Source organism: Squalius cephalus (genome assembly GCF_949319135.1).
Source record: "Squalius cephalus genome assembly, chromosome: 7".
In the NCBI taxonomy this organism is placed as follows: Eukaryota; Metazoa; Chordata; class Actinopteri; order Cypriniformes; family Leuciscidae; genus Squalius; species Squalius cephalus.
The window spans coordinates 35,925,746-35,951,415 of NC_137128.1; the positions used below are offsets into that span (position 1 = coordinate 35,925,746).

The following is a 25,670-nucleotide window of genomic DNA, read 5'->3' on the forward strand; positions in this document are numbered from 1 at the left end:
CATTGCACTGGAGAAACAGGCAGACTCTTTAAATCTCAAATGGAACGGATAAAATCTAACAGTTTGATTACATGCATCAAATCAGAGCCAAATAAAGCAGTAACAACTTACAGTGAAAATAAGCAACATTAAGACTAGATGTTTTTTCCCCCTCTCAAGTGATCCAAAATTCAACACAGCGCAAGAATTCCTTAGACTTACTGAATGCACATGCAAAGGGTTATGGGTTGTGGTTACTATGAATGTGCGGCCACAAGCTCGTGCCTCAGAGCAGAGGTGTGTGCCGACGAGGTGGTGAAGGGGCAGAAAGAGTTTCTGGATTCTCGGATTAATGTCCAGCAAGGGATATTAAAGGGTAAATGTGTCAACACCACGGCAACGATGAGTGAATTACACTTCGCAACAGTCTCTTTTTCAAATTACTGCTTTGCTTTCTGTCACGTATGTTCGTTTTTGAAGGTTGAGAAGTGCAAATATAATCAAGAGAAATGCATCTGTGGTTGGATTGCAAAAGTCTGTGTGCACACACACATAAATGCGCTGAGTCTGTTAAGGGAAACATACTCAGGTTTTTTAAGTAAGCCACATGTGTTAGAGGAGGCACGCAACATTGTAATGCTGCTAAGGGTCATTTACAGGCCAGGAGGAGTGAGTGTGTGTGAGTGTGTGTGTGTGTGTGTGTGTGTGTGTGTGTGTGTGTGTGTGTTCTAATTATAAAATGCATAAGTTTTGTTCCTTACTAACTATCAATTTCATAAGTTAAATCATTCAAGCTACTTAAAAAAGATAGAGAGAAGAAAAGAAGTAGTTGGCTATACAACAAGCTACCAACAAAAAAGTAGCTAACAACACTGAAGCTATTAAAGACAGAAATTTGTAAATATCTAAAATTATATTATATTTTAAGAAAAATACTTCATAATTATAAGATTTGATTAGAAAATATTAGAAAAATAATAAATTAATCTATGTATAAATCTCAATTAGGATGACTTAATTACTACATTAAATACTTAGTATATGAAATATTTTGCTAAAAACTGAAGTAAAATGCCATGCAGGTACTTCATTAATTAAGCTTTTTTGTTTATGGGTTTGACACAATCTTTAGTTTGGAATTCAATGTGAAATAAAGGCCAGCAATGTATCATTTTGTCACACTAAACTGCTACTTGATGAAAAAGTAACTCGTTGCTAACCTATTTTAAAAACCGTTGAGCCACTGTCAAGCTAAAAAATGTAGCTAAGTTAGTAGCTTAGCTACTTTTGCTACTTTTTACTCCTCAAGGACACCAAATTATTCTCTCATTTCACAGTTACTTTTTGGAAGCAAAACTGCAAAGCAACAATGTGTAGCTACATTACAATGCTTCTATATAAGGATCCCATTCCTATGTTTCGAAATTCTTTGATGAGATTTACGTCTACCGAAGTGCTTCAGCAAACGCTCTTCATCTTCCCCTCCGGCCTTTCTGTGTCTTTCTCTCAGCGCTAACAAAGACATAAAGTCACAACTAATTGTCTTCAGTGACAAACCGAGTGGCTTTTTCCACAGCAGCTGGTCTGAGAGAGACCAATCCACTCCAACGAAAACCCCAGGAATGGAATAAACCCTCAAGTCTAATGGCAAGCATTAGATCCAGCCATGCTTCAGCCCCTCCAAATAATTACTAGTATTAATGTGCATTGTGAAGTCGCCGCTGTGACCACTCTGCGCTAATCACTAGTGTTGCCTTGCATTGTGGAAACAGGTCTGCCAACCCCCAAAATAATCCCATTACTAAGTCTGTCCTTTCTCCAGCTCCCGTTCTTGTAGACACGGTCTCAGCTAATTGACATCTGTTAACTGACGTCCTATCTAGAAGTGCCGAGAGTGAGTTTTGCGAAGAGCACTTCAGTCAGGAATCCCTGAGTATGCAGGCGAGTATGCATGTTTGTGCAATGGAGAGTTCAAAAAGTGCTTTTGTGTGTGTCTATGAATAACATTTATTTCATTCACGTTTGCATATTTACCTAAGTGAGAAAACACTGAGCCACTTCAGTTCCTGTCATTCACACTGCAGAAAAAAAGTTTTGTCATTTTGTTCAAACTACTAGCACTAAGATTAATTTGTGACATCAATCATCATGAATCAAACCTTTCATATTAGGCCTTCATAAACACTTCATTAGTAGAAAAGAACAACTGCATTCATGGGCTCCATCTGGTGCATTTGTACAGAGAAAATTTTGGCAGCGTCCTAATCAAACCCGAAGACAAAGACACACAGCAGCCATGCTGACTGTAAAGTTAACCGTGCCCCTCTCACATAAAACAGGTCAGCCTTTTCAACATCTCTTTCAGAAGAAAATGATGGCTCGGGCCTTCCTGCCTTTGACACAGGCTCAGGCTGACCTATGACCTTTTCTGGAAGGAAGCCAACTTAAGGGTTCCACGTTTGAAGCGGGAAAAGAAAGGAGCAAGGCACTAACTGATGGGGAGGATCGCATAAAGTAGCTGGGTTGGCCGCTCACGTCCGCCGTTGATGGACATCTTGTCAAAAGAACACAAACTCTTTGGCATGAAGCATGTGTGGAGAGCAGCGGCTAAATGGATGCTGGGTTAATCAGGAAAAATGGGAGGACAGACCCTCAAGCAGTGAGTCAATAAGGTTCATCCACTCGAAAAGATAAACGCTGGCATGTGGATGCTGAGACAGTGCTGTCCACACCGCTGTTCCAGCGACGCTAAAGGAGATCTGTGCTCAGCTCTTCTGATCTTAGGGATCCAGCAATGAATGTGTTCCAGACGGTGTAATTAAAATATAATTAAACACCAGAGAGATGAGACTAGCGCTATCAGAATTTCTCAAAAGGGAAAGCGAGCTAGTTCACATTAGCAAAACTTTGCTTAGCATGTAGTTTCAACAGACTTTCTTGGGAAATTATGTGAATTTATCAAAGACGCTGGATAGTTTCTACTTAATCTGGTTATTTCAGGCATTTTGCCTTACAAAAAAAGTACAGTGATGGTATCATACTATGGTACTTTGATACCATGGTACTGAACGGTACCATGAATGGGGGCATTTCTGGAGACAGACGAATCTCCTGGAAAACACAGACAATTTACAAGGTATTTCAAGGAGTACTATGGTATCACCATGCTCCATTTTCATTTTAAGTATTTCTTCATAATCTTTTTCGTGTCAGATAACATTAGCATGGGTGCAAACAGTTTGACTAGTTTGCATTAGCAAAAGCAAGTAGTTTCAAAAACTCCTCCTGAGAAATGTAAATTTATCAATGATGTTATATACTAAAATTAAGTAGAAAATATCCTATTATAGAAATGACTGTGATTGCACAAAGGCACAGCGATTGCATCAGAAGGTAATAGGCTACAATATGATAGTTTGAATGCAGTGATTTAATTTGAACGAACAGTAAAAAAGGGCATTTGTCACCTATAAACTTGCATTAGCATGGATGCTAACAGTTCTGTAAGAGGGGGACAGTCACCTCCATCCCTCACCCTTCCCACCAGTTCTGTCCTTCAGGCCGTTTTCCGCCCCCGGTCCATCCATCACAACATGACAACTGAAGGGCTGCGAGCTGTCAGGGGAGCTTCCGTATGGGAGCACCGGATGATGATAGACAGGAAGAGGTCAAGGAGAACAACACACACATGAGCAAGCAATTGCACACATACAGACAGCGAGAGAGATGCAGACAGACCAGAGTGTCTGAACTCGAAACACGAACGTCAGACTCCGCCGATTCAAAAGATCTGGAATTAATCATGCGAATCATATTATCCAAATGATTTCAAACATATACAGCATGCTGCCATGATCACAGAGCGAAGAGGATGGACCCAACCTTCGCTCGATCTCGCTGAAAGGACGAGCCGCCCATTGTCTTTGAGAGACAAGTTTGCTGGCTTTGCATTTCACGGACGAAATATGCAAATGGTGTATTTGTCTGATATCAAAGGACACCTCTCTCCATCTCTCTTTCCTGGGACAGCTGACAGTCCATTCAAGGGCCGATGGAGGGGCTCATAGGGGAGAACTGAGGAGGATCGTGACAGGAATCAACATATGTGCTTGCCATCAAAAGCAAAAAGGAAGTGATGAATATTCATACGTAGGAGCATTTTGGCAGGCGGCGGCTATTGTTTAACAAAGAAAAGAGCAAAAAACGACTCACAGCTGAGGATGATGAGTCTCATACACCTGCTCATAATTATGACAGCGAAGAGATACACATGCAAGCTTTTTCTAATTAGGCATACACAGCCGCATACAGGTGCTAAGGTGCAAAGTTTACACAGGGAAAAAAAGCTGCGTCTCAACAATAACACATGAGAAAACCGGATCAATACCTCTCCTCAAGTACGCCAATTTGCTTAATGTGTGATTAAAGCTAAAATGTACTTTTGCATGGTGAAGTCGATACAAACGGCGTTCTCTTGAGAGTTTATCCCAGCTCACATACATAAATAATGTCTTGTCAAGCATCGTTTTCCTTCCAGTTACACAAACTGCTGTCTGTTCTGATTCAAAGAACATGGTTTCAAATTATCACACCTTCCCATCATGCTCTAGTTTTCAAACCCTTTATCCTTTCTAATTACTTAAATATGTGTGAGCTGTTTTACATTAGCACCCATTAAAAAAATAATGCGGTGGCACAATGGTTGAGTGATGTATCAGATGGTACTTTGATATATTCTATGGTACTATGGTACATTTAAAATACCATAGTATCACTGACAAAAAAGAACCATGGCACTAATATAATTTTTAGACAAGGTGTCACAACAAACTACCAAACAGTACCATTTTTTTTACATTTATATCACCTCCTACTGTGGTGGTACTATGGTACCAATATGGTATCATGGATTTGAAATATACCATGGTGCTGAAATCCATGTACTATGGTACTTCCAAGAATCCTATGGTAGTACTATGCTACATATCTAAAATCCCATGGTATTTTTCTAATACTTTTTTTGTAAATGTTACAGAAGTATCATACTGTACTATCATGTTTTTTGGAAATGCACTATAGTAATACCATATTATCTTTTGAAATATCTTGATGTACTATTTAAATAGTATGGTGCATGAATTTCTCTACCATGGTCTGTACCATGGTACTACCATGCTTGTTTGGACATGTTTCATGGTAACAGTACCAGTACTTCTTTTCTAAGAGACACTATCATGGGGGTACATTTTTAGAAATACTGTAGCACATTTTTTGAAGAGGCATATTTGTCAAAAGAGCTGAAAACTCACTAGTGTTGGTTGGATTTTTCTCCTTGTCGTCGTGCTGTTTCACGAAACTACGTGTACGTTTACAGTGTAGTGAAAAGCTGAGAGTGGGCTGTCATTCTTAATTGCAGCCTAGCATCTCAGCGGGCTTTTACACGTCTCCAGCTCGCCGGACGCCCACTAACAAGCAGAGATTTCCTCTCTATCCTCACCTCCTACTCAACACAGCAGATGAGCAGTGAGAAAACAGCAAACTCTTAAAAAGAAGAAAAGACACCAAATCCTCTGGCCAAGTCTCCGCTCCATTCACCAACCGAACGACGGCTGTTTTGTGGCCATCTCTCGCTCCTCTGTTCTTGGACCTGTCCATCTAGGCTGCAGCTGTCAAAATTTTGACGTCTTAATCAATCTCGGCCATGACCCCCGTCTCTTGGGGAGGAGAGGAGGATAAAGCCAGGGGTCACCCCTGACCCTGTCTAGTATTCCTCCCCTCTCACCCCCATCCCCGATCACGACATCCCAACAATTGGGGAGAGGCTCCCATTGAGGCTTTCTGGGGTACAGGGCTTGTATCCCTTATCCTCAATGGGCATTTTTCACAAGGTTCTTGGGACGCCCCATTGAGAAAGTTCTCGCCCTCGACTAAGCCCTCGCATTGAAGGTGAACCTCTGCATCCCTCCCCTGGCCTGGGCTGCACACACAGACTTATTAAACAGACAGTGACTCGCATCTGCATGCTGGGATAGAAAGCCACCTTTTGAACCCGCTTCAATGAGGAAACAACTGCCTGTTGCCTGGTTGAAGACAGCGTGTGATGGCTTAATCAGACATTGATGACAGGCTCATGCTTAAATAACACAGATATAAAGAAGATGGTCTAAGGATATGTAAAGAAGGCACATTTATAAAAGGAAATTGGAATATTGGCTACAAAATACTAAATATGAATTGTGATTAGTTTTTATTGGTCAACTTTTTGCATTGGCCGATATCAAAAACTGCTTTGTTGTTTCCTTTTTCAACAACAAATATATTTTATGCACCAATGCTCAACAATAAGAATTTTTTTTTTTTTTTTTTTTTTTTTTTGCTGGTCCGTAGTTAAATGATCAATTTTATATTTTCTAGAAATACAATTTTTTTTTTTTTCATTAAGTGCAAAATTTTCTTTACAAAATTTCTTTTTGTTTCAATTTATAAAAATTTACGAATAAGATCGATAAATGTTACATTGGTGACTCAGCACCGGCTGCAGCACTAACCCTAACTGTCCTGAAAGAGCAAGTGATGGTTTTGTTCAACTGACCTAAAACTCTGGGCCAGCAGGCCATCCTTACAGTTCAGCACTGTGCAAACAAGTGGCCAAAATGATCCAATACAGCTTTTCTGACTTGAAGTGTTTTTTGTGTGTTTTGTTTTGTGAGTTGGGAAATTAAATCTAAAAACTTTTGCAGACTCCAAACAACAGAAATATCAAAATCGCTCTCTTCCAAATATCTCAGAGTAATGAAATCATCAACGCAAGCCCTGAAGTGATTTAAGTAAACGTTTCACCAAATGTCTGTATGGAAACTCCGTTCTGCTCTTGGTCAATTACAGCCTCTTTCCTTCATTTCAACATATCTGAACGGCAAAAGAGAGCAGAGGGAGAGAGACGGAAAGCTAAGGAGCGAGTGGGGAACCCGGCCACTGCCAGCGAGCTCTGCTAATAAAAGAGTGGCCAAGAAAAACGGCCAGATCCCTGAGAATGGCCTTTCCCAATGTACCCCTTCAACCACCCACACAAGCACATTCACTGAGAGAGAGAGATCGCCCGCGGTGAATGCCGACCACCCCCCTTGAGCCTGCAAGAGCCCTAAATTACAGCCCGTATTTGTCATGCAATTAGCCCGCTGAGATAGCGCTCATAAATAAAGGCCGTTAGACTGGCCAGTCGGCCGTTTATCACCCCGCTCAAGCGACGACCCTCTCCTGGACCAGACGGAAAAGAAAGAAAGGGCGTGCTCAAACTGTCTACATGTCCTCTGGCTCTTCCTTTTTGCTTGCACTGACCTCAGCATTACCCCAAACAGTATATCATGGCTTTTTCAGTGCCGTATGGCCTGACTACGGACACTGGGAATCAAAGCCAGCATGGAGAAAGAGAAACGACCCTCTGGTGACAGAAGCAATCTATCTGATCCTCTCCTTTTCTTCTTTTATCTGTTTTGCTCTTTCAGTGTTTTGCCAATCGCATCTTTTTGCTTTAATGTGAACTGAAAACCACCAGACATGCTCTTGAGAGATAGCAAAACGAGAACGAGCGAGTGAAAAGGCTACGAGAGCATTCGCCCATGATCTAATTAAGCGGATTCTGCACATAAACCACATGGCTGTTGCTCCAACAAAATAATTAGCGCCAACTTTTCTCATGCGCAAATCCACTGGGAGGTGTTTTGATATCAAACAGGGCGATTCATAATCATAACCAGACCTCTCGAATAACAACACTCTGCCGAGTACCCAGATGTATACATCTGAGTAAACTCTCACATCCCTGAGAGGGGAAAAGTGCATCCGGGTCAGCCTCACTTATAATGATCTCATCTTAAATTATGAAATATATTGCCGCTGGGCGATCAGGGTATTTTTTTTTTACTTTCCATGTGGGAGGTGCATAAATCTCGAATCTCGAAACAGAACCTGGTGAAACGCTCTGTTGGAAAAACTCGAGCGAGGGAGTTATCCGAGCTCTTACCTTGGCATGTTCCCCCGTGTTCCTCATAGCCAGGGTTACACAAACAGTTTCCAATAGGCACCAGCCATTCTCCATCTGCTCCGCAGTACATTTTAGGGACCTCACGTTCCTCTGAATTGTCCACACAAGATCCGCGTACCTCCACTAGTGATGAGGTGTCCGCACCGGTGGTGGTGTCTGGAAACTGGGCCAGGTTGCGTACAGTGAGGGGGCATTTCTTATAGAAGATCCGTACGGATACCAGGGCGATGCAGGCCCCAACGTCCTGGAAGGCCAAGTAGAAGCCCTTCCGTGTCAAAATTCCTACATCCCGCACTTCCGTGTTCAGCTTCATGATGCGGTCTCCTATGTCCACCTGCGTGAAGCTCTCATCGGCCGCGATGGTGTCGATTTTGGTGAACTGGTTCTCTCGGATGTACCGCTCTTTGTCATTGTTGGATTCATAGTAGTAGAGGTTAAAGGTCTCCTTGCAAGTTCCCATGACTCCTGGCAGGCTGTTGCAGTCACGCAGGGTGAATTTGATCTCGATGTAGACGCGCTGAGCTCCGCCACGGGGAATCCAGTCTGTTCGGAGCCAGTTGTTCTGGTTGGGTTCCATAACATTGCATACCTGGTATGTCCTGATTGGTATATTCTTCTCATCCATGATGCTCACCTCTTCCCACTGTGAGAGAGACGGAGGGAAAGACAGAGAGGTAAGTAGGCCTATAGAGATTCTGCTAGGGAGACTTTTGTCACAGCAAGTGCACACAATTCCAGGCCCAGAGCTGGAGATTTACCACAGACCAACAGCTGCAATGATGCAATGATTTCATTGATTACGATATGATAATGAGAATTTAAATCACACATCTGCCAGATTCAGTGCACTGTTTTGTGAATAGTAGGGGTGGTTTACCCAGAAATGAAAATTCTGTCATAATTTACTCAAACCTGTGTGACTTTCTTTCTGTTGCAAAAAGCAGAAGAAATTCTGAAGAATAATTCAACTGTTGTTGTCCATACAAGGAAAATCAATTGGGTCCAAAACAAAAAATTTCCCAAATATGTCTTTTTGCGTTCCTCATTAGAAAAGTCTTACAGGTTTAGGAACAACATGAGGGTGAGTAAATGAGTAAAGAATTTTCATATTTGGGTGAACCATGCCTTTGAGACAAGCGGTTTTAATACTCAAACTTTACACTTCTTTGCAAACAAACTCATTGGCCATACAAAGATTTTATTGGACATTGCTAAATAATTAACATAATTGAGATAATATGATTCTTTGAAGCATTGTTCAGCTCCATTTCTGTATCAGAACTGAAAGTGCCGTTTAAGACTTTCAAAGGCTTCAAAAACAGTTGTTTTTGGGAGATAGATATGGCGATATGTCAAATGATTGATTGCTGTGAATTTCTTAACACTAAGGTGAAAGTATGGTTTTCAATAACAATACAGCATTACCAACACCCTTGCACATCTACCAAACAAATGCAGTACCCAGCAACATTTACAAGAACGCCCTGACTTCCTGGTCACCATTAATCCCATATTAAGCCATTGTAATACCATGGGGCCTAGAGTTTGATGCTTCCTGCTGGTGAGAGTTTCAAATGAGATGTATGCAATGAAGGAGAGTTTTGAAAAGGCCTGTCACGATCTATGACGCTGTCTTTTCTTCTCGCTTTTTTACTCTTTGTAAATCGTAAGTGTAGAAATCCCAGCTGTCACACCGATAAAGCTGTACATTCGGCCCGTTTGCATGAGGGAGGGGGTTCTGTCGGGACCCTGTCAATCAAACGGGTGGATGAGATAAAGCAGTAGAGGGTGGGGGGAACCACATATCCTCAAATGCCAAGTTCACTATTAAACCTGAAACCAACCAAAGTGTGTACGGAGAGAATAAGGAAGACTAATTGTGGTTTAATTAATCAAATCACAGATAAATAACTTCACTTATACTTGAGTAGATTGATTTCAATATTTCAATACAAAAATTTTAAAATGAGTACATTTTTTTGTTAATGTAATGTATTATTTTATGCAGTTGTAGTGTTTTTTTTTTTAAACTATGTTGTACTAATTAAATCACAACACTAACAATAATAATGTGTATATATAATGTGCTTAAACTTACACATGCAGTTGCTGACTGCATAATAATTATAATTAAGTACAAATATTAATGTAAAGTGTGGCCAACAATTTTTTTTTTTTTACTTTTTTTAAATAAATATAAAATTGTGAAAAATGTATACACAAAATATTTAAATCTCAGCATGTTAACCATCAGCACATAGCCTTCATACTGTATTTCAATTATCTTGTTTGTACTCATTTTACTAAGTCAAAAAGTCTAGCTTTATTGTTGTACATGCAAAATATAGTGCACCAAGAAATTTTAAGTTTTAAGATGCCAGCCCATAAATAATGTAAAGAAATGAACATCATAATTACAAAGCATAAAATTTCTAGATTAATTATCCGGAGCACAAGCACTTAAACTCAAGTCGTTTCTCAGTCTGTATGAAACATCAAATTATAAGAACAAAGCCATTTCATCTGTCAGGATTTATAATTATGGATGTTTGTGTAGATCTCATTAGTCTTCTGTGTTTCATCTATGCACTAATGCAGAAAATACCGATTGCATACAGTGTGATGCATCTTAAGCCGTTTTCCATCAATTTGTGGTGTGCTTCTAGCATAGCATGAGGCCTTAGTTAAACCTTCTTGTTTTATGTACAGTGTGGAGCAGCAATTCCGCTGTGCTCAAAAAAGGTTCTTTAAATTCTTTAGTCTGCTTTTCATGAGCAAATATAGTTTCCAAGACGATCAGCACCTTCAAGAGTTGTCAATAGAGATTTTTCCACACAAATACAAAAGTAAAAACAACACTATCTGTACTCTGTAGACTCACCCCTCCTTCCGTCGGACTCGCAACCCATTTCAGTTCTCCTTGCACAGTTCTCGAGTCCAGCAGCGTCACTGCGGAAAGACAAAATGCCGTGAGTCACTGAAGATGGATCATCAACCTCCTTATGACTTGCCCAAACTGTCTCTTAAGTCACAACTTCTTTCTTTTGCAACCCTTTTGTTCCCAACTGTACAAAGTTATTACTCTCTCCATTTCCTCAAAGTACACTGATTTATGCTTATTAAGGAAATGTATTGGATATGGTTAAATAACACATATATTTGGCCAAAATAAGTATTTTATAAAGTTTGATTGTGGCATGATTAAGTATTGTTTTAATCAGTGTTCCAATTTGGCTATTGTCCAAACAAAATCCGGTCCTTTGAGAGAAGAGCATAATCAGTGAACAGTGAATGTGCAAGGAATATATAAAAGGTTTATGTTTACAACAAGTTATTTTCTTTTCTTTTTTCTAAGGGTTTCAGAATTTGTCTATTTGTGTGTAGCTTATGGCCTTCATAAACCAAAACAAAGACCTAGCATACCCTAAATTAAAAGCGTACAGTGTAATGAGATATTTACGCGAGTTAACAGAGAAAAGTCTACATTATACTGAAATGCTTTAATCATTTGTTTCGTGCGTGTCTATGCTGGTTATGATGGACGAATTTCGTACATTTCGCCTCTGAAAACGCTCCAAATAAATTAAAATAATAAAGGAGTCGTACAAGTTTCCATCAAATTATTCGAATGCGCTAGCCTAAATTTCCATTTTGGTCATCCAAGCACATTTCTTAAAATACAAATAAATAAATAAATAAATAAATAAGATCAAAAATAATTTTAACACAATTAGAAGACAGTGTTTCCTCCCAATAGAGTCCGAGTTTAAACTTCCATAGGATCTGCGGATTTAACCACAGACACTTGGAGATCCCCAAAGGGACTTTCTGAGAAAAATTCTATAAATCCTTTTCGCTGACGGGATAAAGTCTCGAAATAAAAAATACAAATGGTAAATAAAGAAATAAACGTCCGTCGTAGCAGTGTGCCACTCTATACCGTCCCAAGTCTTAACCCAAACAACAACAAAAAATAACTCTTGGAAAGATTTTCCTTTGGTTTGGTAAATCCTTACCTTCATTAGGAGGGTAGACCCGTGCGGTTAATGTGAAAGTCGGTATCCAGATTATTAGCGCAAAAGTCGCTGTGAATACAAGCGCAGCCATTGGTGTCATTTCGTGTGCGTCTCCTCCGCTCCGCGTGCGGACCGAAGTTGCGTCTGTCCCGGTGGAATTAGCGTTTGAGAGTGATGCACTGCTGAACACCGCCGAGGGGCGGATCTTTACTGCCTGACCTGCCTGTCACAGCGAGACACAAAAAGTCAACAGTCTGTCCATTCGGGGAAATAGCCAGCCCATTTTCCAGGTATATGAGAATTGGAGAAGTATAAAAAGTCTTTCTTAGTTTAATCTTTTGCGTTTCATAAAAAAAAACTAAGCTCGCGCGTGTGAGAGAGATATAATGCAGTGTGCGCGTGAAAGAGAACGCGAGAGAAAGAAAGAGAGATGCTGTTGTTAAATCTCTTCTTTACATATAGAACTTGGTCCACAATAGATGGGAAATGTCCTGATCATGATTATTATATCTATATACGTCATACAAAGACTGTATGGAACGCGCAAGGCATTAAAGTTAAGTTTACCAGCTCTATTGTGGGAAGAGCAAGTGCGCCGTCTAGTGTTTGCAATGTATTCCTCTAATCCACAACACTCAGACATAAGCTGGTTTCTAAACGTGCTAGTTCGTGTATAAATACTTCATTACGAACAGGCAATTTATTCAGGGGAAACAGAATTCTCCAATAATTATTAATTAAAACAAACAATTCTAAAACTATGAGTGGGAAGATGCTTCAAAACGTAAACCAGACCATTTTAAACTGCAGTGCTTCAGTGCTACAGTCTCAGTAGAAAGACTCATTATCGCAAATCAGTCGGTTAGTATTGGGAGATAATTGCGTCATTTGCATGCTGGCATGGCATTACAATAAAACCACATGTAGACACATTATTTCTCTTTCATTTTTCGATTAAATTTTATAAATAATTGTGTTTATCGTGTCCGAAAAAGAAGTCCGATTCTTGTACGAATTGTTCTGACCGACACAAAAAAAACGATTCATTCGCGAATAGCATCGCTATTCAGTTTGTGTTGCTGCAAAGACTAAAAGTTATTAAATGTTAGTGTGAGACCCTTTATGCCTTTATCAACTGGACGCCTACACTCCACGACCTCTCCAGCCCCTGTCAATCAAGCGTTTCATGACGCCCACACCCAGAGTTGCGTCTTTTCTATCGTAGTTCCATCAATAGCAGCAGATGCGTCGATTTCGCTTCACGCTTTGCACTGTCTTACTATATGTGCCCACCTGATGAGCCAATCTACATCCTGTAACGGGTGTCGGGGCTGACTGTGTGCTGACAACTTTGACAACAGTGTGTTTGCATATGGATGGGCTGCAAAGGAGAGTACTGACTTCAGTTATTGAGGACCGCCCTCGAGGCTGATGGATCTGAAAGAGACAAGGCACTGTTTATACTTTAACATTAACAGTTGTAGTTGCACTTTATTATTGTGTCACTATAAGATAAATTTAGATGGCTGGAATAAAGTGAGATATCAGTGTGTTTGCTTGAATAAATAAGCACGTAAACCTTTGTTATATCCACAGTGACTTACAAAATGTGGAAAAACCAGGGACACTTTGGTGTCACATGACCCTTTTTAAAAAGCATTAAAAACAAATCCCATGTTTGTTTGTTTTTTGTTATATCTATCAGCTACAACAACCTTTTCACCCATTCTGGTGTAGTTTTGTAATGTTGTAATAAATTTAGTTATTTTATATATATATAGGCTATATATATGGGCTATATATATATATATATATATATATATATATATATATATATATATATATGTATTATATCAATTGAATGTTTTTTATATCAATTTAATTTAGGGGGGGGGGGGGGGGGGGGTGATAAACATTTTCAGGAGGCACCTCCTTCACTGAAAATTTGTTTTCCGTTTCAGGCCCCATTTTGTACCCTATTCATGGAAAGTGCCATATTGTTTAAAACAATGCATTTCTAGTGAAGTGCTCCCAGTAAAGGGTGTGTCTTCAGTTGTTTTCTGAAAGTTGGTCCCAGCAGATTCGGTCAAGGCTTGAAAATTGTTCCACCGCCTTCTCAGACTTTAAAATTCAAGATTCGTCTGACCACAGCTAGCGTTTCCTGTTTATGTATAGGCCAGAGAAGCTACGTTTTTGTTCTTTTCCATATGCGTTTGGGGCCTCTCTGGGATCTCTCGTTTTTAATAGCATTAGGCTGAGGAGCAGGTGACGTCCGGGACTTTGTCTCTAGGGCCACGATCGAAACGCTTTGTGGCGATGCCGTTGCTCCGGCGAAACCATCTCGGCCAGCATAATGAAGTCGGGCGGAGCATCTGGCGTTCCTAGATGGGTGCCCAACATCGATTGTCACTCAGTTTGACGGAAAGAATGGCGTTTTATTTTCTCAATCTGCACGAAAGACTGCGCAATCATAAAGGCCCAATTAGCCAAGGAGGAGGCGGTTCGTTTTTAGCGGTCTCGACCAATCCCTGCGGTTTATATCGGTGTAGGCCTATTGATCGCGTTATGGCCAGTGGGCGGGGAGTCGCCACAGGCAGGGGTGTGTTTCTGCGAGGCTTTGCTCTGGGCCGTTGTGTTTGGTCATTTGTGTCACAGTTTTTTTTGATTGATTACCGTCAGATCATTTTCTATTCTCTTTCTGGATTCTCGGGTCTCCAGTCCTGATTGAATTCCCTGAACGGCGCCCCCACACTCGGTTTTGTTCTCCGAGCCCCAGATGGCATCTGCCCACACATCTGTATTGTGCAACGCTAACGCAGGCCTCCAGACCGAGTGCACCCGGGACCCCCAAGGGACACTGTGCAGTCTGTAATCGCCAACTTTGAGCAAGACAACCCTCTTCTACTTTCTGTACGCCCCACGTTCTGGCCTCTCTCAGAACCTTCCAAACAACGTACACTCATATCCGAAAGAACTCCGCTCTAATGCGTACATCCTGTGCACATGCAAACATTGAACGTGTGATGGATTGGTTAAAACGTAGTAGAGGGGATGAATGCAGGCAGGCTGGACTAAAAGGACGGTCTCAGCAGTCTGAAGAAGCGTGTGGGTGTTTGTGATACAGAAACAAAGGAACTGAAGAAGAGCTTTTGGCTGTTATTTTACAGACAGTTATTTCACCCTCAGCTCGATTGAGATGTGACCGAGTCCAATAATATAAGAGATTGATTGGTTTTCTGTCTCCAATAAAGATGTACCCTTACTAGATGTTTCTATAGCCTTTCAGAGGAACCAAATGAGGAGAGAAGTTTCTTTGTTAGAACGTGCCTGTCTTTCAGTAAATCCAAAAAGACCTTGCTGAGGTTTTTGCATAAAATCCTCTTTCTCCTTCTGATAAAGATGAGGAATGACTCACTCTTTCTCTGTCTCTATACATGATTTTCCCAAAGACCTTTTTGTTTGAGATAGAGTCCTGTTCCCCCTCGAGTATGTGAATGGATTTCAGACTCTGAAAATCAAACACAAAGCTATCAGCTCTGCTCTGTGTTCTCAACCGCTCATCCCAGGGTAGAGGAGAAATCAATGGATAGCGTAAGAGCTCCTAATCATCAGCAATGGAGAGTCCCTGATGTTTGCCCAACTACAGAATCAGATACCCAACAATCAATGTATCGGACACTCGAATGGTGTTTAGACAGTTTTTATGTAAATGTTACTTACACAGTAAATGACATACAGAATCTCTACTGTTGAATCTGTTTTAAAAAGCAGGTCCCACATTATTTTCCCTGGGTTCACAGTAATGGTCGAAGTATCTGGGGTTTTCCAATGGTCGATGTCGATATCTTGAAAGCAGAAGCAAAAATGTAACAGTCAGTGCATACTAGGAAATTAAATCTTCCACCAAATTTTGAAAGAAATATATTTACAACAGCATTCCTACATCATCTAATCTACCTATCTATCTATCCATTCAAGCATCCTCAAAACTTTTAAACAAAGCTTTGTCAAGCCAACATTCAAAGTATTGACAAGTAATTGCTTTTTTAGTTAAAAATTATACTTTCATTTTATTTTACAATTTAATTTTAATTATGCTTCCTTTCATTAAAACCCTGTTTGCTACCTCAATTCAAATTCAGGAATTTAAAAGGCAATCTCATTTCCTGCAGTATATACATAATACAATTCAATCATAGCAAATGAGATGTACACAAGCTTGATCAAATAAAAAAATGTAAAAAAATCTGAAAAAGAAATTGAGTAAATTGTACACAATTATATTTACGCCAAGTGAACATGGTTTGTCAGCTGATCTGATAATCTCAAAATGGCGAATATATATAGCTATTCATTATTGTTATATCACTACTTCAAAGCATTGGAGAGTGCAAACATACTACAGAAATCAACAATCCTGAAGTGTGACCACCTTTATAACGAAGAAAACGGTTACACACCGTGACTCTATTTCTCCAGACCTCCATTGGCAAACATCCCACAGTGGTGCAGGCTAAGTGCCACACGGCCTCAACGTTTGCAGTAGCATGGCTTCTATTTGCTAATTCTTCTTCTCTTAAGAGTTTTAAATAACAGCCTAGTGCCAGCCACAACCCTGCAGCAGGCTTCAGATGTGGCGGAGTGGCTGTTTGGTGAAGACGGATTGACTGTGTAATGGTGCGGGGCGTCCTAGAGCACTTCAAAAAAAAAAAGTAGAGTTATTAGAATGGTGAAGGCATCACTGTCGGTCCCATCGCACCAGGCAGCTGTCACAACTGTACGGAGGAAAAACTCAGGATGAACGAGGAACGAAAGGGAAAGAGAGTCATCTATGACTGTAAAACACATTACAATATTCAAATACAAATACAGAAAGCTCCATAACTTCTACCTTTGTGACTTAGGTGTACCATTGCTCAAAGACCGAGACATCTGATCTGTCATGCAAGACTGCAATCTGCCTTTTGTCATTTCACTAAGTTAACTGCCATGACTGTTTGTAACTCTAACCTTGAATTATTTCAGTGGAGCCTTATATTGCTTTGTTTAAATGTCCTCTGCCATTTGTCTCGGAGTCAGCTCCACGCTCGATGGCGCTGAGAGGTAAAGTTTGACATAAACAGAGACTCAAAGCGGCAGCAGGTGCTGGCAGAGAGGCAGGAAGACAGCGAGAACTTTTGTTGTTTCAAACGGGCTGCTGAGTCCTAACAAAGTCACGTTTAGATAAATATACTTAATTATAAGCACACAAAAGGAATAAACGTGTAAATGTAACTTTTGCACACAGGCCTACATTCTGCCATGGAAAAATAACCGATTTTGAAGAGACCGAAACATACAACATATTGACAACACCACGGTTACTGCTTTGACATGTGCAACTTTAAAAAAGTATAAATCCTTGTCCATAACAAGTTCAAGAATTTCAATACTAAGACACAATATGGGACTCTCATTTATTACTCAAAAGAAATAAACTTTGAGAAAGGCCCCTTTAAAAGACAAAAGTTTGTATAAATGAAATCCAGATGGAATAATAAAAGTGAAATCACTTAGTCTCTATATATGGATTAAATTCATTATAATAAAACTTCAACAAAGTATGAAATATAAGTGAAACACAAATACAGCGTTACATTAACTTATTGCACTCATTAAGCTGTTTTACTCATTTACCGATGTGTGTGTCCTTTCAGAATTGTTCCAACTTGTCTTTAAAGATCACATAAAGAATGAAACATCAGAGGTCAAATTAGGTAAACACATTAACTGTGTTAAATAAATGTGATAGCATTAATCATATTCAATTGATCAAACTGATAATAAATATGATAAAACCAACATATTCATTCGCTGAATTCAATATTGTAAGACCATCAAATGATACATAAACTTGTGTACGCCTTGTATGCCTCTAAAGTTGTACACTATATAGAATGTTTACATTTAATAAGAAGAAGAAGAAGAAGAAGAAGAAGAAGAATGAGGAGGAGAGGAAAAATAACTATTGGTATTGTTGGAATTATTATTATTAATTATTTAATAATTATTATTTAATAAATTAAATAGTAGTAGTAGTAGTAGTAGTAGTAGTAGGAGTATTGGGGATAACACATTACAAGTAATGCAAGTTGCATAATCAGATTACTTTTTTCAAGTAACAAGTAAACTAACACATTACTTTTAAATTTACAACAAAATATCTAAGTCACTTTTTAAAATACTGTAAGTCCAGCCCAGGTGAGCAAAGTAATGCAAAAGTAATATACTGTAAAATTACTTTTCATAAAAAGTAACTTGAATAATGCAATTAGTTACTTTTTTAGGGAGTAACGCAAATATTGAAACGCAATATTTTTAGAGGCAACTTTCCCCAACACTGATTACTATTATTTTTATTATCATTATTAAAATGCTTCAGTGTCCATGCAAACATACAAAAATGCTAGAAACACACCTATAAAAACTGCAAAAAACCTACACAGACATATGTGCTAACACACAGGAACCCAGACAAGCAAACACAGACATATGGAAATGAACACAAATTCAGACACACATGCCAAGTAACAAACTGACACACACACACACACACAAACACACACACACACACCCGCAGAGAAGGGCAGAAGGCAGCCAGGTAGCGAGTTTCACCAGTGCCAGAAGCCTAATAAATCATCAGACGTGAGGCTTGAGGTCTTGAGACAGCAGTTGACTGGTTCTTGGAGCGTCAGTCGCCTAGTTAGATATGTAAATATCGCGTAAAGAATTCCGTCCACAATGCCTTCTCCCATCTGTTCCTCTTGGCATATTGATTTTTAAAGCAGCGCTTGTAACATGGCAAAGACTCGGCTTTCCAAGACACTGCTTTAATTTGCCAGAAATTACAATAGCTACACTGTGCAAACCCTTCATATATCATTCTATCATTACATGGTTTCTTTTACTAGAACAAGCTGAAAGCGGCACTATAACGGGCAAAAACACAGCTTCAGTTTTAGCAGCTTAAATGATCGATTTCTCTGTTGTAGAAAAACAGGGAGGCAGAAAGAAAGAGAGTTTTTTTTCCCCATTGTACTTGGTTTTAACGTGGTTCAGCAGCAGTGGAGGTGAGCTGCCTGTGCCTGGTGTGCTGAGATGAATGAGAAATCTATGATCTGTCTGAGCGATTTCATTAGGAAAGGGAGAGATGGGGCGGCAGTGTTAATTACTGACAGTACGGCAGTGCTAAGCTGCCACTGATACTTGCGATCAGAGTCGTTTTTAATTACCGCTGTCGTAAAGTGAGCCACGTTTACAGTAATAACATGATTATGGTATGAATATTGCAGCATGAGAGGAGGCATGCCTCACACTTGGTAATATTTTACGCACCGACTGCAGTAATTAGTGCGGTAATTGTGTTGGCATGCTTACTGATAAACAAGCAAATTATTTTTGGTATTACTGTGAGCTTCAGAAACACCTGTGATACATTCATAGGGTGAAATTGAGAGCATATGTGTGAGTTTTTTAGGAGAATACATTGAAGTTTTGCATGAGTTTATTTGGGTTCACAACAAGGAGAGCCATTTTTTAAGATGATGAAGGTGTGTGTTCATGTTTTTTTTTTAAGTGATTTGGTGTGTAAGTCTGTGTGACAGCAGGAAGGAGTGAGAGGTACCGGTGAAAATAGACTTGTTGGTGGTCTTGTTCTTGTCGGACTGTCAGCGGGCCGCCCAGCCGCACCGTGAGGTCACCCGTCGACCCCTTTGGCTCCACCACTCGGTCGGTTCCCATGATGCCCGCTGATTCTCTTTTCAGCGCCTGACCTGGCAAGGTGAATAACTGAGTTTCAGGCCTCCGGGAGTTCAGATAAGACCAGCCTCTAAAAATACCTCTCAACAGCCCTGGAGAGCCCTTCTGTCCCATGTGTCCCCTGCAACCAGGAACAAAATTGTTCATCCAAAGCACACTGTCCAAACTACGTGCAATGCAGCTAGTTCAAGTCATTTTTATGCCTTCACTGAAGCGCAAATCCTGCACAAAGCAACAGCCAATCAGAACACATTTGAGGTTTAATTTTATTGCAAGAGTGATTAGAGCAGCAAGATAAATGAATTACATCATTCTAATATGCTGATTTGGAACATTTCTTATTATTATGTTGAAAAACAGTTGTGCTGCTAAATATTTTGTGGAAACCATGAGGCTTTTTTTAGGATTCTTTGATGAATAGAAAGTTCAGAAGTATACAGCTTTTTTTTTTTTTTATGGATTTTTTTTTTTTGTAACATTGTAAAATCCTTGCTGACTAAAATGATTTCAATTTACAAAAATATCACGGTAACACTTTATTTTACGGTGCCCTTGATACAGAGTAATTACTTAATTAATTACTTAGTAATAGACGTTGTAATAACATGTAACAAAATGTACTTAACACGTAACTAAGTTATGGAACAGCCTGTACTTACAGATTGTAATTACGCACATGTAATAGGCAGCTACTGTTACACATGTGTAACAAGCCGAGTCTGTTACATACGTGTTACGGACTTGGTACACTGTAATTATGTAAGAAAGTACTTAGTATAACACAATGTAACAACAAGTACTTAAATATGTTAGGCTATAAGGTCTGCAGTTACACATGGTAAATGTGTATGTTCTGTAGCATTACTTGTATGTAACATAAAATAAAGTGTATCAAGATTGTACTTAAGTGCACTTCCTGTGTATCTACATATGTTATCCATCTGAATTAACCCACTAGTTCATAGCTTAAATACATGCATTAGCTTCCTAATTACATTGCAATTACAAAATATTACACAGGTATAAGCTACGTAAAATAAAGTGTATCAAGAATGTACTTAAGTGTACTTTGTGTATACATACCTTATCCATCTCTGCCTTACTTTGATTTAACTCACTAGTTCACAGCTTAAATGCATGCAGTAGCTTCTTAATTATTGCAATTACATTGCAATTACACAGGGATGAGCTACGTAAAATAAAGTGCATCAAGAATGTACTTAAGTGTACTTTGTGTATACATACCTTATCCATCTCTGCCTTAGTTTGATTTAACTCACTAGTTCACAGCTTAAATGCATGCAGTAGTTTCCTAATTACATTGTAATTACATAATATTACACAGGTATAAGCTACGTAAAATAAAGTGTATCAAGAATGTACTTAAAGGGTACATAACATGCACAGTTTCACCTAATCTCATGTTAATCTTGAGTACCTATAGAGTAGTAGTGCATCCTTAATATCTCAAAAAAGTGTTTAGTTTTATTATATTTAGAAAAGAAAAATACAGCTTTCCGATTCTCTCCGGAAAAAGCCGAGGTCCTGGAGGCGGAGCTATAGAGTCAAGCGATAGTGCTTGATTTCCAGCAAAAGACAGAAATCTGATCCAGTTGTACTTACATGAATGGGGTCTTTTATCACTGGGACCGCTCCACGTTTTAATAGCAAACGATTTGCAAATCCAGCGTCGACCTGAGCCTTGTTAATAAAACATTCGTCACTGAAACGACCAGAACACACAACCGCACTTCCTACACTCCGTTGCTGCCCCGGAAAAACAAACTGCATCCACTGTTCCTGTAACACTGGGTTCTTTGGAAAACTGAACACGGTAAGCTTTCCCTCACATCCAAATACACACTTTTTTGGAGACATTCTTGAACAAATCCTATGCAGCGCTGCCGATGATTTCCTGTTGAAGCGCGTTGATGTGCGCGGTCTCGCTCTCCTCTAGTCGACGTGCTCGCAGGCGAGCTTTTCCGAGAGAAATGCTCATATAAGGAGTTCCACTCTTATCTACGTCATTAAATCCACGATCTAAAAAAAACCAGCCGAAACTTGTACCAACCCGGAAGTAAGATTTTCAGCATAGAAATTCTCCGTTATTCGTCCAAAATATTTTTTTTAAACTTTGCCCATGTTTAGCATGAGAATCCATCTCTTTAACACTGTAAACAACTCTGAATACATGAAACACCATTGTACCCCCCCTTTAAGTGTACTTCATGTGTATCTATAAACCTTATCCAACTTGGCTTGTTACACATGTGTAACAGTAGCTGCCTATTACATGTGCGTAATTACAATCTGTAAGTACAGGCTGTTCCATAACTTAGTTACATGTTAAGTACATTTTGTTACATGTTATTACAACGTCTATTACTAAGTACCTAATTAAGTAATTACGTTGTATCAAGGGCACCGTAAAATAAAGTGTTACCCAATTTGGTATTAGTACTGACTTTGCTTAATCACAATGGTGAACGTGATTTCACCAAGTACCACATGTTCCTGGATCAACATCTTTGTTGATCCTGGAACAACTTTCCAATCAACCAGTCAGATTTGAGGGACAAGTTTACAGTTTATGTCAAGTTTAGGCTTAGAACCAGGGTGAGGTGCTTCTACATCAGTGTTATTCACCTATCATTTCCCTCTGATTTTAGGGAAAAGTTATGGGTAGGGTTAGGTTTAGGGGTAGGGATAGGGTAAGGACTACATTTTGGGACAGGAATGTTATTCCAGGATCAACAAAATATCTTGATCCAGGAACATGTCTTACTTGGCAAAATCACGCCTGATACAATATTGTGCAAGATATTAGTCCTGTCCTTCCATACTTTTGTAAGAGAAGTAACCATTACTGCTCAGCATCGCTATACACGGCTAACAACTATAGCAATAAATAACATAAACCGCAGTCAAAATGACAAAAACAGGCAGCTCTGCTATGACAGCACTGTAAGATCACAAGCTTGAAAGTCCTATAGAAGAAAACAGCAGAGGACTTAGTTTGATTGACTGTAAATCTCTAACTCCAAAGTCTGACTGATGTTTCTTGCGTCGTCTTTATTCCCCACCAGCAATTTACTGAAGGAATGCAGTTCCCTCTGCTTGGAGTCCAAATTCCACTGTTTCTCATACGCTTTTTCCCTTTGGCTCTCTTAAAGTTTGGTTTCCATTTAATTGCCATAGTGTCTATCCTTCTCAGCGTGCCTCTCTGAAACATGACTCTTTCTACAGTCCATTTGTTTCACTCCACCTATCCTTACCTCGACTTCGCTCGAATTAGCTCCCATTTGCCGGAGTCCATTAAAATTCTTTAGTCCAATTTTGGGTGAGCGGTCCACTGTGAAAGACTTTCTTTGCCTGCTCAAGGTACTTGGACACACTTTTGTGGAGACATGGGTTTGACTGTGCTTTGTTTCATTAACAGTTCTGTCCTTACAGTATTCCAGTACACTTACAAACAAGTAGCATAATCATATTTTGGTCACTATATGATTGTAATATCATTGTATTCTTTAAATAAAGCACCTTAAGTACTACAAGAATACAGTATCATGGTATATATTTTGAAGTACCATGGTATTAGATTCAAAACTTTCTTTCCAAAAAATCATTGCATTTTTTGCTAAAGTGAACTAACCTAAACTGTTACATTATAGGGATGTAACAACTTATGGATTAAAATATACTATACTCAGTATACCGAAAAGATGACTTTGTGTGCATACAGAAAACACACACACACACACACACACACACAAATGCCAGTACACTTACAAACAAGTACAAACATGGACACTACCATGACTGCAATACCATGGTATTCTTTAAAGCACCTTGAAGAGAAAATTCAATGGTATATGAATTCAGTATCATGGCATATCAAAGCACTATGGTATTAAATTCACAATTTTTTTCAAAGAAACTGTGGAAATAAATACTTAGCATTTTTGCTATAGCAACTTAGCCACACTGTTAGCGCTTATGCTAATGTTATAGTACAGAGTTGAGGTGTCAGTACTTGTTTGTAATGGTGCAGAAAACACAAAATTAACAGTGAAGTGCTAAAACAGCAGTTACTAAATGTTAGCAACAAAATATTGAATTATGTTATCATTGCCTTGTCTGTTAACAAAGAATATGCACAAGTGTTGCACACATCTACAATTGTTGTACAATAGAGGCCTACAACACCTGGAAAGCATCACATTTGGTTTCAAACATCATATTTCAGTGCAAATGTCTTTTAAAGACTTTGAACTGGCATTTTAACATCAAATATCACAAAAACAATGTTGCTATAACATTCAACAAGGAACGTATAGCAACTTGCTGAAAACCATGCACATACTGAATAGATGTCTTGGTGTACATACAGGTGAGAGCCAAATAAGAGTTAAATTAGCCTCTTCCAGATGTACAAAAACAGTTGGACACCCTTTAGTGAATCAAAGCTTGAGAAAAAAGTGCCGTATTTAAGGCTGTTATAGACCTCTAAGGATCTTGAGTGGCGAATAAACCAGGTAGTGATAGGCTATTTGGAACATATATTCTCGAATGCTAAATATTCTCCATGGCAGTGTGTTTGCACTCTTTACTCTTAAAGTCAAACATTTCACTTTTCCTCTCTCGTTACACATCTCCCTTCCAAATATACACACTGTGCATTCATCCCCACTGGCTAAAAGAATGTACTTTAACACTCATCTGTCTAGCTTGTTTGAGTTGTGCCTGTGATGAATGATATTTATTCTGCTCAGGACCTTGAGGTAGCCACATTTTAGCAGCCATTAATAATGTTGATGGCATGCCCTGGCCACAGAGGGGCTTGTAATCTGCGAATGGGGAGATGTGGTCTAGGGGTCAGTGTGTGTTTTCCAGTGTGTACTTCCAATTCAATCCGCACCCTAGTCTGATACCTTGATCTCACATTGTATGAAGGCTCCTACGGAGTCAGAAAGAGTGAAAGAGCCAGATAGAAGGATCACTGTGGGGTTGTTTTGTTCTGGACAGAGTGCTTAAAGCTTTACTCGCTACCAAAAGGGGGAAAATAGGGGTTTTTCAGCTGTCCTCCCACTCCCTGTCCCAGCTCTTCCTGAAGGGAGGGGGGGTAACAAAGAACGGCCTCCCCCCTGCGGTTCTCTTCGGAGGACGTGGGAGTACCTGTGAGAGGCAGCGCTTGGCTCAGCACGGATCTGTGCTTTCAGATCTACAGACCAATTTTCCACAGTTGTGTCATGACATCTGAGTAAATATCTCCATATGGAGACCCAAACACAGGCACACACTCACACAAACACTCAGACCAGAGCGCACGCAGTCATAGAGCTGAATTATAAGCACAACGAACACTGATGCCACTAGACGTTGGTGTGTTCAGCCAAAACATACACACATGCACACAAACACAGGCCTGGTCTGAGCCCCGTATTTCTACTCAGACCAAGAACCACTTCCATCTCGACTAGAGCTGGCAAGCGGTCGAAAAATTGGAATGTGGTCTGAGGGGAACACACAAACCACAGCAGTGCTGATCCAAAATAAACTCAAATGTGTTACACACACACACAACGGACGTGGAAACACAGAGGCATTATAAATGTACTTTTACAAACCCTGTATTGCAAAAAACAAAACAAAAAAAAAACTACTCTTAGATAAACATTTACCTGAGAAAATATCTTGGCTTTCATGTTTTTTTTAGGAAGTTTTAGTGTACTCAAAGCACATCTGTGTAGTTGACATGACAGGTCAAACAATGTGAAGCGCTACGTAACATTATTTTTTAATCTACTTTAAAATGTTTTTTCGAATTATTTTTG

The 25,670-nt window shown here is 39.5% G+C and overlaps 1 protein-coding gene and 1 long non-coding RNA gene across 3 annotated transcripts in view; both read right to left on the bottom strand.

Annotated features, from left to right (window-relative positions):
* Positions 1-12,214, bottom strand: part of epha4a (eph receptor A4a) — a 37,183-nt gene extending 24,969 nt beyond the window's left edge. Inside the window, exons 1-3 of one of the 2 annotated variants that reach the window (XM_079876085.1) lie at positions 12,040-12,214; positions 10,905-10,972; positions 8,003-8,666 (exon numbers count right to left, since the gene is read on the bottom strand). In XM_079876085.1, coding sequence (XP_079732211.1) covers positions 8,003-8,666; positions 10,905-10,972; positions 12,040-12,139 — 832 coding nt within the window. In that variant the 5' untranslated portion in view covers positions 12,140-12,214. The remainder of the gene's footprint in view (positions 1-8,002; positions 8,667-10,904; positions 10,973-12,039) is intronic. The other variant, XM_079876084.1, reaches the window with a different exon arrangement.
* A 3,515-nt stretch (positions 12,215-15,729) lies between these two features.
* Positions 15,730-19,908, bottom strand: LOC307161767. The gene is made up of 3 exons (XR_013821802.1): positions 19,703-19,908; positions 16,498-16,736; positions 15,730-15,884 (listed from the first exon to the last, which is right to left on the bottom strand). It is a non-coding gene; the product is annotated as an uncharacterized lncRNA (long non-coding RNA).
* Between the last annotated feature and the right edge of the window lie 5,762 nt (positions 19,909-25,670).